At 39.8% G+C, this 13,253-nt stretch overlaps 1 protein-coding gene across 1 annotated transcript; it reads right to left on the reverse strand.

Moving 5' to 3' along the window:
* Nucleotides 1–1,393: 1,393 nt before the first annotated feature.
* LOC134005647 (acidic mammalian chitinase-like) lies at nt 1,394–4,113 on the reverse strand. The gene is given in 12 exon segments (XM_062444593.1): nt 1,394–1,639; nt 1,641–1,648; nt 1,735–1,873; nt 1,952–2,071; nt 2,184–2,366; nt 2,454–2,577; nt 2,667–2,791; nt 2,881–3,046; nt 3,131–3,187; nt 3,635–3,836; nt 3,939–3,968; nt 4,089–4,113. Coding segments are annotated over 12 exon segments (1,425 nt in total).
* Nucleotides 4,114–13,253: the final 9,140 nt, after the last annotated feature.

Below are 13,253 nucleotides of genomic sequence, written 5' to 3' on the forward strand. Positions count from 1 at the left end.
AGTGCCTCCCTATCAACTACAAGATATGTGTTGTCTTAAAATCAGTTCAAGTAGTCTGACACAATATTATCTAATTGACCACAAAAACAAAAAGAAATCCTCTTGCTGCTGCCTTCATATTCTGTAAACAGACTTTTTCAAAACAGTTTGTAATCCATGGCCTCAGATATTATACAAATTGTTAACACGCTTCTTCTCTCAGGTTTCTTCCCACAGGCCCTGCAAACTGCCGTCATCAGCCCACTTAAAAAAAAAGAACAATATACACATTTTTCTAATGAATAAATTTAGGCTCCTATCAAACCTTCTATTTTTAAGTAAAATCGCTGTAAAGCTGTTTTCCGGACAAAATCTTGGCACTAAACAACTGTTTGGATGTCTTCCAGACAGGATTTCGGCCACACCACAGCACTGAGACTTTTCAGACACTTTCAATGACACCAACTCGGCCACGGACAGTGGCAGAATTTCAGTCTTGGTATTACTGGATCTCAGTGCTGCATTCAACAAGGTCAAGCCAAACATCTTACTAGATCAACTGGGAAACTGGGTGAGACTCTCTGGCACACTACTAATTTGGTTTGAATCATACTTAAAGGGCAGGGACTTTGTGTCTATAGGTAGTTACACATTTGAGTGGAGAAAAATGACTGTTGGAGTTCCCCAAGGCTCCAATATGGGGGCCTCAACTTCTAAATGCTTCCACTGGCTCTGATTATGGAAAACATACCCTGAACTACACAATTAAAATCAACTGGATAAAAAAGAACTAAGTAAATAAATAAATCTCTGTGACCCAGAATTCATTTGGAACTTCATTCCAAATTATATATTTTCTAAATTAGGTGGTCTTCCTTTTTTGGTTAGGTACAACTAAAATAGTAAAATTAAAATGGTAAATGGGCTGCACTGATATAGCACCTTTCTAATCTTCCAAAGCACTTTTACAGTACAAGCAACATTCACCCATTCACACGCTGAATTGACAGCATATCTTATGGCAGAGGTTGCTACACAGGGTGCCCACCTGCTCATCAGACGGAGCTAACATTCATACACTGCTGATACAGCCATCAGAAGCATTTTTGAGTTCGGTATCTTCCCCAAGAACACTTAGGATACGATAAGTGGATGCTCATTCACGGACAGAATTATAACAGTGCTAAATATGCATATGTCCTGCATGAATGAGTTTAAGTATATGGGCATTAAAATGTTCATAAAAATCAGAGGCATTGAAAACTGGTTTAAATATTTATTCAGTGTAGATCAGTGACAGGTAATACAGCGCTGTTATTGAATGGGCCTCAGTGAAATGGTCTTGTGTTTCATGATAACTGACCCAGCTTCTAATTTAAGAATAATTTAAGTATTAAGTACTACCGTGGATTGTTTAAGCCCAGTTGCAGCACTTGCAGCTGTTATCGAACACAAGGCCAGCGGCACAGCTCTGGGTGTAGGTGTGTCCCTGCTGGCACTCATAGAAGTGGTTCTTGTTGGTTGGGTCTGGGTAGGGTCCATTAGCCTTGCCAGCACAGAAGCCAGATCCTGCACTGCTACCACCATTGCCGCTACCACCGCCAGGCTTGGGCTGAAGCTGCTGGGTGGGTGCGACTGGAGGCAGGGGGTCAGTACGAGCCACTACAAGCTGTGTAGAGAAATGAAAGAAGTCAAAAGATGGAAACAGTACCATTTAGTGGATTACCAGAGTATGTGTGGTTATGCGTGTATTACAAGCTCCAGTTCCCAGTCCACTCTTGAGGGTGTTGATCAGAGGATATTTTCCCTGGCCACAGAAAGTTCCACTGAAGTCATCCAGGTCCAAAGTCCACACCATGGCTCCTCCAAAACCACCCTGCTTCAACCACTGAACCTGTAGAGCGCATAAGAGGTTAAACCAAGTGATGCCTAACATATAAAAGTTGGTGTAGATAATGAAATAACTTTTTACCTTATTCTGGAAGCTCTTCACATTGTCATATCCAATCCAGACACCATTGTTGTAGGCATATGGCACATCCTGGGGGCTGTCCCAAGCCTGGGTGGCGCCTTGCTTCAGGAAAGTGCAGATCTGACAGCAGGTTGAGGTTTAAGATTTAGGGACACAATACACAATATGTGGGAATATGTTGTTCTGTCTAATGTGTACATGCACACATAAAGTCAAAAGAAGAATCAAAAACCTCATAGTAGGCCCAGAAGCCACTCTGATGAGTGAAGGGTCCAGCAGGTCCAGGACCACTGGCGGGAGCTCCCACAGCAGTGTTAGAGGAAGCCAGGCGGAAGTTGTGGCCATAGGTGGCGAAACCAACCAGCAATTTCTCAGCTGGGGCACCATTGCTCTTCCAGTAGTTCATAGCATAGTCCTACACATGACAGAATACAGACCAGTGTGAGCGTCTCTACTTTAATGTTTAATAATTTGCAGCGAGAATAATGATCCCTTCACTCACCACATTGTAGTAGATCATTTGTCCCTGGTCAGCGGGTCCCTTGTACAGAGGGCTGTTCTCTCCAACAGTGGGCTCCCCGGAACCGTGTAAGTCATAGCTCATGACGTGGATGTAGTCCAAGACCCTGGTGAACACACATGAGGGTCAGTGTTTAGAAAGTGTTCTGTACAATACACATAAGGGTATGTCTCATGTGTCTGCTCAGAAACTTACGCTCCAATCTGGGAAATCTGGTATCCAGTGTCAATGACTCCCTTTCCAGCAGAGACAGCAGCAGTCAGCATCAGGCGGGGACGGTTGGTCTTCTTAGCCTCTGCCTCAAAGGCACTCATCAGTTCCTACAGATGGGTGAGGAGAAAGAGAGACATTTAAAGTTGCAGTATGATTGCATTTTTTTAACTGAACTTTATTTGAATGCATGTCTGACCTGAACCAGGACAGTGAAGAGCTGCTTATCCTGAGGTGGGGAGCCACGAGTGCAAGGGAACTCCCAGTCGATATCCAGACCGTCAAACTGGTACTGACGCAGAAACTGGATCACACTGTTGATGAAGGTCTGACGATTGGCAGCACTAGACACCATGGCTGTGAACCTGAAAAGAGGGTCAGAGTGTTTCTACCTGTGCATCAGTCTTTAAAAAGTGCTGAGATCATTAATCCTCATGAAGATTACTTACTTCTGAGTACCAAAGTTCCATCCTCCAATGGCCAACAGAGTCTTCAGGTTGCTGTTCCTACAAGCAGTACAACATCCACTTTAACCTCTCACACTTTATTCCTCACCTACAAAACCCCTTATGATCAGGCACCATCATATCTTGAAAAGCTCATAGTACCCTATCACCCCTGTAGCACACTGTGCTCTTTCTGCTCAACACCTACTGCTACTTCTATTATTATTAGTCTTACTTTTCATTATTATTATTACTACTAGACCTTTCTATGTGGAACTTGCATTGTGCTATGCTCTCTCTACCTGCTCTCTCCCACCACCCTTACCCCTTTATATGAGAGTGCCCTGGGATAACACCTGTTGTGATTTGGCACTATGTAAATAAAATTAACTTGACCAGCTCCAACAGATTCAATTACACCTGCATGCTTACATATATTGATGTGTTTTTTCTGGTGTGTGCTGGAGTCTCATGACACACAATCATTATGAGCATTTATGTACTAACTGGTTCTTTAGGGCCTGGAACTGTCCGTAGAGTTTTTCATCGTTCCACTCATAGGTCTTGATCATGTTGTTGTCCATTGATGCAAAGGCATAGATGAGGTGGTCACAGAGACATGGGTCAATGTTGGTGGGTAGGTACTTTCCTGCTCCAGGACGGTACTGTGCCCAGTTAGTGAAATAACAGGACAGGATGTAGGATGATCCTGAAACACATGGAACAATTAGTCTGCTCTTTATCTGTGTTACCAACTAACATTTGTCTACACATATCAGACTAAAACTGAGTGGATAAAGTACATAATTACCTAGCTGCACATGCAGCAGGAGAGCCAGTCCTGTAGAGAGAAAGTGAGGAGGAAGTAGGTTAGGTATTTAAGAAGAATCTGCATTATGCATGTTAAATAAAGTGTTCTTTTCAGCACAAGATGAAATTCAGGTGCAAGAGCTCAGCTTACCGACGCAGATGAGTAGCTTGCCCATGTTGCTTCTGTACAACAAACTGAGAGCCGAAACACCTTTATATACACAAAGTTCGTCCCCATATCTGCAATATCTGGGAACTATGTTTGATATGGTTTGCCAGAACACAAAGTCAAGCTTATTCTTGTTTGGTTTGGTCAAGACCTTGAATTGCATTGGATTTATGGAAAGAACTGATATCCTTCAAGGTCTTTTGATAATGATATGATCTGATTAAATTAGATATTTTCAAGGTTAATGCGTGCAGTATAAACTTGCACGTTTGATACTGATGTTTACTCAGCTGTCCTTAAGTTCTCTGCTGCATGCTTTACTAGGTTTTGAGTAATTTTACATTAATACTATCAATAAAAATAACATCAAATTGAGAAGAACAAAATGGGAAGACAGATTTAACTCCTAACAGCTCACTGTTCAAAGGTTTCACTTCTAATAGCATTGATGGCATGAACAGTGTACACAAACATTCACAAACTAAAAACATTGATAAGGGTTTCTTCTTACCAAAGGGAACAAACTATTTTCATCTCACACACCTTCATAATAATATTCACCTGCTTATTTTAATCAACATCCAATTAAAGACTTTCAAACACCCACAAAATAGATGGATCCCTTTTCTACCACATTCTTAGAGCATGTACACGAGTCATTCTATAATTAGGGGTACATGTCATGTCAACCAAAAAGCCAAGATATCAGTATTCTTTTTTGATAAATAAACTAGATGTCTCCATAATATACGCCCTTAATGTGCTAAATTCATTAATTGGCAAGCTTAAACTCAAATGAGTTTTTTAATATTTTAATGCAAATAAATTCTGTTTCTTTATCTTCCCTCTTGTAATTGTTTGTGATTTTCCAGCAGTGAGGTGGCTGTTCTCATCCCTTGTAAAGAAAGACAGAACTTTGTTGCCTAGTTTAAAGCATAGGGATCTGTACTTCAATTTGTTGGAGAGGATGGATATCTCACTGTGTTTCTGTTGTTTTCTTGAAATTGCTAGGGTCTCCTGAATTCTTTTTTTGAACTTGTATTTTTTCAAGATCCTTCCCGACACCAGAGCTGCGATGACCTGCCTAGTTTTTTTGTGTTTGGTTTTTGCTGATGTTGTCTACTAGGGCATGATGGAAAACTAAAGTTTTTCCTACTATCCAACCTGATCTCACAGAAATACGTGACAAGGGCTCGACATCTCAACACGGAATTCCGTGGTGGGGACACGTAATGTTTCAAATTTACAAAGGAATCAGTGACTTCACCACGAAAGCGGCTCCTCATTGACTTTACACTGGTATTGTTTCCAGAATTCCGTGTTGAGAAGTCGTGCCCCTGTCACATATTTTTTGTGAGATCAGGTTGTATGAATATGAATGTATTTAAAATGTGTTTCTCGCTGACGGACAGACTCTTCCTTATGTTAATTTGATCCATAATAATGTATAATAGCCATCCATATAATTAATAATAATTTAATAATAAAAAATAAATTAAGAAGGTTGTTTATGGTTCTTTCGTTGATCAGACGGACAATTAGCAGATTTTTAACTAGATGGTGAATCAGAAAAGAAAATATAAGGCTGGGTTATTAGGTGGACATGTCCTACTTGGCAGTTATTAAGCATGCATGTGGTATGTTTACATTAATTTAGCCCTGCGATGGACTGGCGACCTGTCCAGGGTGTACCCTGCCTCTTGCCCAATGAAAGCTGTGATTGGCTCCAGCCCCCCGCATCCCTCTAGAGAGAATAAGCGGTTTGGAAAATGAATGAATGAATATACACATATTTCATATTTACATGTTTAGCTATGTAGATATTTACATATCTTCATATTTACATATTTGTACATGTGTGTAAGAGTTCAGCTTGAGCTGTCTCAGTGGGACTCTTACTGTGGCTTTTTCTTCCATCTTTTTGGTTTCCGAAGCTCCAGAAAGTGACAAGCTCTTTTCCACGCAGAAATCCTTCTGTCCTTCTGGGATCTTTTCCCCAGCCACTTCAGACACTTCCAGGAACTTGTGGTTCTTTCTTTCAGCCTCCAGGTTCAGAGAGAGCTGTGTGTGTTTAAGCTCCTCCACCTTGTTGTGAAGAGCCTCCTCCTATGGCTTCTTTTTCAAGCTTTTAGGTTTTCTCAATCCCAGAAAGTGGTGGACCTGTTTCCAAGCGAGATCTTGACTTGATCGTGGGTTGAGTGTCTGAAGAGGTGTCAGACCCTCTGCAGCAGCTCACGGTCTTCTCTCACAGTCTTGTGCTTAAGGTTCAGTGGGCGCTGTGCGTTGAACTGAGATGTGAGCTCCTCCACTTGTCTCCAAAGATCACTCACAGAGACCTCTTCCTGTAGGACTGCGGTCTCTCCTGCCATCTTTTGACGGAGGGTTTCTTTCTTAACCCCCAGTTTCTGCATCAGATGGTGACAGGTCTGGAGAATGGAACCCGCCAAGTCATTCATCTTCTGCAGTTCTTCAGTTTGATTTGATGATTGATGATTTGAAGCCAGCAAAATGTCACCAGCCATATTATGGATCTTCTTAAGTTCTAGATAAGAAAAGTGTACTACTCTCATTCTCTAGATATTGGTCAGTGTCACACCACTGGTTGGATGTATGGTCTGAGGCGCTGATGATGGAACTAGCCATGTCATTGATGAATTGCAGGTCTTCACTGAGTGTTTTCCTCTCCTCCAGACGAAAGTCTCATTCAGACTTTAAGCTGTCTGTGTGGTACGACGCTGTCCAAATTGAAGCAACCATATCAAAAATGTTCTTGATTTTCTGATGGAGTGGTGTGTTGCTGTCATTCTCCACCTGGGACGGTTGAGGGTCTTCAGAGAGGTGAAGGAACTGGACAGAGGCCTTGCTGCAGGTCTGTTTATTCCCGATCATCCCTCAGTATCTGGATCAGATGGTGTAGTGTCTGTAAAATGGAACTAGCCCTATCATTTTGTTCTTAATTTTCATAGATTTGGTTGATCCCATCATATGAGACTGGCAAAATGTCATTAGCCATGCCATTGATCTTCATCAGTTCTTGATGGAGAAGGGTTCTTGTCTCATTCTCCAGATGGAGATCGCTCTCACCCTTTGCTGGCTACATTGTATGAGGTCCTAAAAATGGAACCTGTTGTATCTTTCCACAAGTCCAGTTCTTTGTTGAGGAATGTGGTCTTTTCATTCTACAGATGAAGGTCACATTCAGACCTTGGGCTGTCGGTAGGAGGCCATCCAAATGGAACCAACCATATCAAAGTTTGTGATTGAGTAGCGTGTTGCTATCATTCTCCACCTGGGGCTGGGAGCTCAGGTCTCCACCTCTCTCTGAAGATCACCCTCCACGAAGGAGACGTCTTCTGTCCGGACAGCCACTTCTTCTGCCGTGTTTTGAGGGAGAGTTTCCTGCTGACCCTCCAATTTCTGCGTCAGATCATGTGAGGTGCGTAAGATGTAACTGGTGATGTTTATCTTCTCTAGTTCTTCTTCACAAATTGCGCTGTTCGCAAGGTGTGAGACCTGAAGAATGTCACCAGCCATTTCATAGATACTCCTCAGTTCTTGATGTAGGAACATGTTTTGCTCATTCCCTTTTTTACTTCCTTTTTTACTTATTTACTTCCTGCTTTACTTCCTTTTTTACTTATTTACTTCCTTCTTTACTTCCTTTTTTACTTATTTACTTCCTGCTTTACGTAAAAGAAGGAAGTAACTTACTTAAAGAAGGAAGTAAAGAAGGAAGTAAAGCAGGAAGTAAATGCGTCTTTAAGTAAGTAACTTCCTACTTTACTTCCTTTTTTACTTACTTCTTTATTTACGTAAAGCAGGAAGTAAATAAGTTTTTTTTTAAAGGAAGTAAAGCAGGAAGTAACTTACTTAAAGACGCATTTACTTCCTGCTTTACGTAAATAAAGAAGGAAGTAACTTACTTAAAGAAGGAAGTAAAGCAGGAAGTAAATGCGTCTTTAAGTAACTTACTGTATTTTAATTTATTGAATATTTAGAGAATTGTTAATATTTCAGTGAATTCTGAGACATATGTTTGAAGTGTGGACAGTAGGGAGATAGTGTATTGTTGCCTAGCACCATTCACTGTTCATTCTCTAAGAGCTCAACTCTCCTGGCTATCCCCTCATGTGAACTGAGCAACAAAGTACAAATAGCAGATAGTACTTAACCAGAAAAGAGACTTCAACTCCCTATCTCTAACCTTAAGGGTCACTTAAAGTCCAGCACATTCCAAAACACACCCTTACTACCATACCTTGCCAAATTAGCATGAAAACACATCAGGAAGGAAATTCTATGTGAAACAGAAGTTTTCTTCTCAGTAGGAAAGACTTGCTGGAGCTATAAAACAGCCTTTTTGCCTCCTCCGCACACAAAGTCAGGCTCCTGAAGTCTGTGTCCACTGACAACGTTTTATTCTAGTTTGCTGGAGGGGAAAAAGTTGACTTTTTATTGTGAGACTGCAAAGACAGGCAATTAAAGACAACATTCCTGAGCCTGCTGTTGCTCCTGTAATAGTTTACTTTAGAGCAAAAGGAGACTGGATGGTCATTACGGTCCGGATCCTCCTTTTCTTTTGTGGATTCCTATTAGAGGAGAAAATTCCTGGCAAACTATTCGAATAAGGACAATGGTGGCTCTGCCAGGGTGTGATTTATTCAGTAGTGCAAGGTGTAAAGAAATAAAAACTGAATTAAAAAAATACTACAGTACATTTTCCCAGGATCACGTCTCTTTACAGACACACACACAGCATGAGTAAATGAATGTCCTCCTTGTTGCATGAATGGTCTCTACAATAAAAACTATTATCTTAGGGCACACAGGGGCAGAACAATGCTTTTCTCAGTGTAGTATGCGTGGCTGGCTATTCAGAGTAGCGGGTGTCTGCAAGGGTTTACCTGGGTCCCACTGCTTTTCTGATCTGTTATCTGTGGTGTATTTTACCCATAGGAAGCTTTGCTGTATTTGCATAACTACACATTAATTTTGGCCCATCTCACCCAATTTCCCAATGAAAATAAATAGTGTCATTTGAGTGTTTGGAGATTAAAGTCCTTATCAGAGCAGGATTTTAATTTTAAGCTTATTTAAGATCAACCCAGTAATAGGTTTTTATCACAGTAGCCAACATACTGTAGATTAATGGAAGATTTGTCTTCAATAGCGTTTGCCTGCAGTAGCAAATATAGTAATGTAGCATCTGCATGTGTATTTTTTTTGTTTGCCAGCTTGACTGTCCTTTACTTTCAAGGACATAGAGAGCTTTGTAAAGAGGACAACTGGAAATAATGCTGATTTTCATTATTGATTCATCTCAACAACAACTAGTGATAGATCGTCTTTATGTATATGCATGTAGTGCTAAGTGTCACTATGAATTTTGATAATCTTACAAAACAGCACCCCTTATATTCATATTCAGTTATTCTTCTGTATTAATTGATGCTCTATGACAGTTTAACATATAATGTTTTATTTCTTGCTGGGCCGTTCTCCTGTATTGCTACTACTCTATTACTAACTGGGTGAAACTGGGTGATCTTTAGCGGAAGAGTTGCACAATCAGAGATAATAACTAATTTTTTTATGTATTTATTTTATATTGTAGAATACACTGGGGAGCTCAATTAATTGATGAAACCCTTGTGAGTAGTAAAGCATTCACTCCAGTAGAGTGTTCATGTCATTCTCCACCTGGGGCTTAGAGTTCAGTTCCACCTCCTCATCTGTCTGAACATCCTCCTCGGTCATGGGAATGTCTGGCAGCAAGAGTGGTGTTCCCCCCCCCCCCACACACACACACACACACACACACATACACACACACACACTCTAAATAGTAGCCTATGATTATTAATTATTATTATTAATACGACTATGTTTATCCTTTTTAGACATTTTTTATTTAAAAAACTTTTTAAACCTTTTTTTGGACGTATTAAACATTTTTACCTTTATTTTTTAAACACTGTGCCATTGGACCTCAGGGTTTATCTGTCTTATGCAATGTGATAAGATGCTTTTATTGTCTTAGTATTTACTTTGCTAAATGTCTCAATTACTTACTTCTGTGACAGCAGTTCCTTTAGCTTCCTATCAAAAAACTGCCGTGACTTGGTTATCAAACTTTGGTGCTTGGTCTCAAAATGACGGCTGATTTTCCATGTTGTCATCAGATAGCAGCTGTTTGCAGATAATACTATGGCAGTGGAGAATCATCAGGAGCAATCCATGAAAATCAAAACTTTAAATAATCATGGTCATACTTACTCTGCTCACCCCAGACTCTTATCTCCTCTATCATTGAAGGTATTAAAACGATTCATTTTCACCCACGCATAGCTGAAGTTTGCAACCTGATGTTCAGTCTTTTTTTTCATGGTGTGACTACCATGAAGTTCTCTGGGACACCTCAAACTTTGAAAACCGCTGCATCATATCAAAACTTCATGACGATGACATGATGAATATTGACTAAACTTGACTTAACTTTTTAGATTTATGATACAATAATTATACAGATAGTAATTCCTCAATTAAACAAAGACAAAACCGAAGTGATCATTTTTGAAACTCAGGATGTGCTCAGCTTCCACTGGTAATGTTAAAAACTACAAACCAAGCCAGAAATCTTTTAGGTGTAGTCATGAATTCAGACCTGACTTTCAACAGCCACAATAATATTATAAAATCAGCCGAATATCACCTGAAGAATATATCAAGGACTAAACGATCAATGTATCAACAGGATTTGGAAAAACTTCTCCATGCATTTATTTTCAGTAGACTCGCTTACTGTAACACTCTTTTTACAGGTCCCACTAAGAAAATGAGTCCTCACTAAGACCAAGGATCCTACCACTCCAGTTCTTGATTGATTTTTTGAAGAATTGATTTTAAAATACTGCTGTTTGTTTATAAAGCACTTACATTTCTGTTCTGCTGCTACCTTGTGAGCCATCTGGACTTCTCAGGTTGTCTGGGACAGGTCTACTTTCTATTGCTAGAGTCAAAACTAAACACGGAGAAGCAGCATTCACTTTTTGTGCACCACATGTCTGGAACAAACTCCCAGAAAGCTGCAGGTCTGCTGCAACTTTTAAATCAAGGCTGAAGAGTTTTCTGTTTGCCTTTTATTAAATCAAATTATTATTAATTTCATACACTGCACAGTAACGTTAATTTGATGTGCTATATAAATAAACCTGCCTTGCTTTGCTTTGCATTGAGTAATAGTCTTCAGTTGAACCCTCACTGGAGTTTGAATGAGACAATTATCGCATGCTGTGTGGCATTTGACCTTAATGAGCTACTGCCCACTTTGTGCAGACAGATGGTGAAACCCTGGTGGAACCACAGGATTTCAGATTAAAGCAGTGTAATAACTTTAACTCACCACTAGAGGAAGCTAGTCTGTGATTTGGTGTAAGCACTGTCAAGCATTAAAGCAGGATCAGGCATACAGGCATAGTTTATAAACTGAATTAACTCATTCAAAGTTGGCCAGTTGGGGGAAAAAACATCAAGTTCATGTGGGTACCAGCACACTCAGGAATTCTAGCAGACAATTTTGCAAAGGAAGCGGTCAGGAGAGAATATGTGGATATTAATGTTAAACTTTCAAAATCAGAGGGTAAAAGCATACTTGCAAGGAAGTATTCAACAATGGCAGCAGCATTGGGGACACTTACATAAAATACAAAATAAAAATAGCAGTGGGAAGAAATATTTGATTCAACATGAAAAGAGCAAGTAATTATAAGTAGATGAAGAATTGGTCACAGCATGCTGAATAATACACTTTTAATCACAGGAAAACACCCAACTGGATGTTACACATACAATGATTAAATTCAGCAAACTCCAAGGAGCTCAGCAGTGACCAGAGATTAGAGAGAGCAGCTAAAGAATGGTGGGACAAAACATGAACTACAGACCACCAGTTACAGTATATGCTATATATATATATATATATCCTAAATGCTTACCATAGGTGTTAACTTTATAGAACTCATAAAGCACATAGCATAGGATGACCAGCAGTATAGTTGTTGAAGAGGAGCTGATGATAGACCTTGCATGTCTGCTGAGATAGCATTACATAATTTGACAAAAACCTGAAAGAATCTTTAACGGTGTTAGAGGCAGTTGGAAGATCAACATGCACCCTTCTCTTAATATCATCATTAGACCTTTATTAAAAATGAGTAAGTGAATACATTAATCTCCAAAAAAGAGAAAGGGCTTCTTAATTCATATTGTACAGTTGAAAACTGTTAGCCCTTCAACCATATAGTGAATACCTATGCACCTAACACTAATCAGAGGGCACACCCAGCCTATAGATGACATCACCTATCATCATCATACTGTCATAATCATCATAATGATAGCAACAGCAAATAAAAATAGCAACAGGACATTCCGACACATACCCGTGTTTGACATTAGAAATGTGTTGAGGAAGTGAAGAGATCACAGTTAGAAAAACTTACCAATCCATTTGCAAGATATTGTCAGGATGTAGCAGACATGCTCTGAATTTTGCACACAGATGCATGAAAATAAACTAAACTCAAAGACACCTGAAATTAACATTAAAGAGCAACAGCTGATATAATCTGCTGCGGCGACTTCACCCCTTTTTTTGGACAAATGCTAAAACTATTGTCGCTTGAAGAGAGATGATTACAGCAACTTTGAAATGCTCTTATGTGGAAGAGGAAGCACAACTGCTTCAATTCAGGAGGTGGCCAACCTGACTCCTTATAGAGGGGACGCCTCACCTGTAGACCAAAGCCCATCTAAAGCCAGTCCAAACCAGAGTGCAGTGACCCAGTCTGAGCCTTAACCCTCAACATGTTAGCCTATCTTAGCCATGATAACACTGTTTACACACATGCAGGCCTAAAGAAAAACATGCTCACGATAAATGTTTTTTGGGGGGGTTTTTTGTCCTTTTGGTAATGTCTGAATAAATAAAGTTTATTTTCATAATAAACTTATATTGAATATTCTCTATTGAGCTATTTTATAATATTATATAAAGCAGACTATACCTGCAGCTGTAATGAGCAGAAACTAGCAATTTACTTGACGTTATACAACTAATTAATTTTTTACGCATGACATGTGAACCTC

This window comes from Scomber scombrus, chromosome 3, assembly GCF_963691925.1.
Source record: "Scomber scombrus chromosome 3, fScoSco1.1, whole genome shotgun sequence".
NCBI lineage: Eukaryota > Metazoa > Chordata > Actinopteri > Scombriformes > Scombridae > Scomber > Scomber scombrus.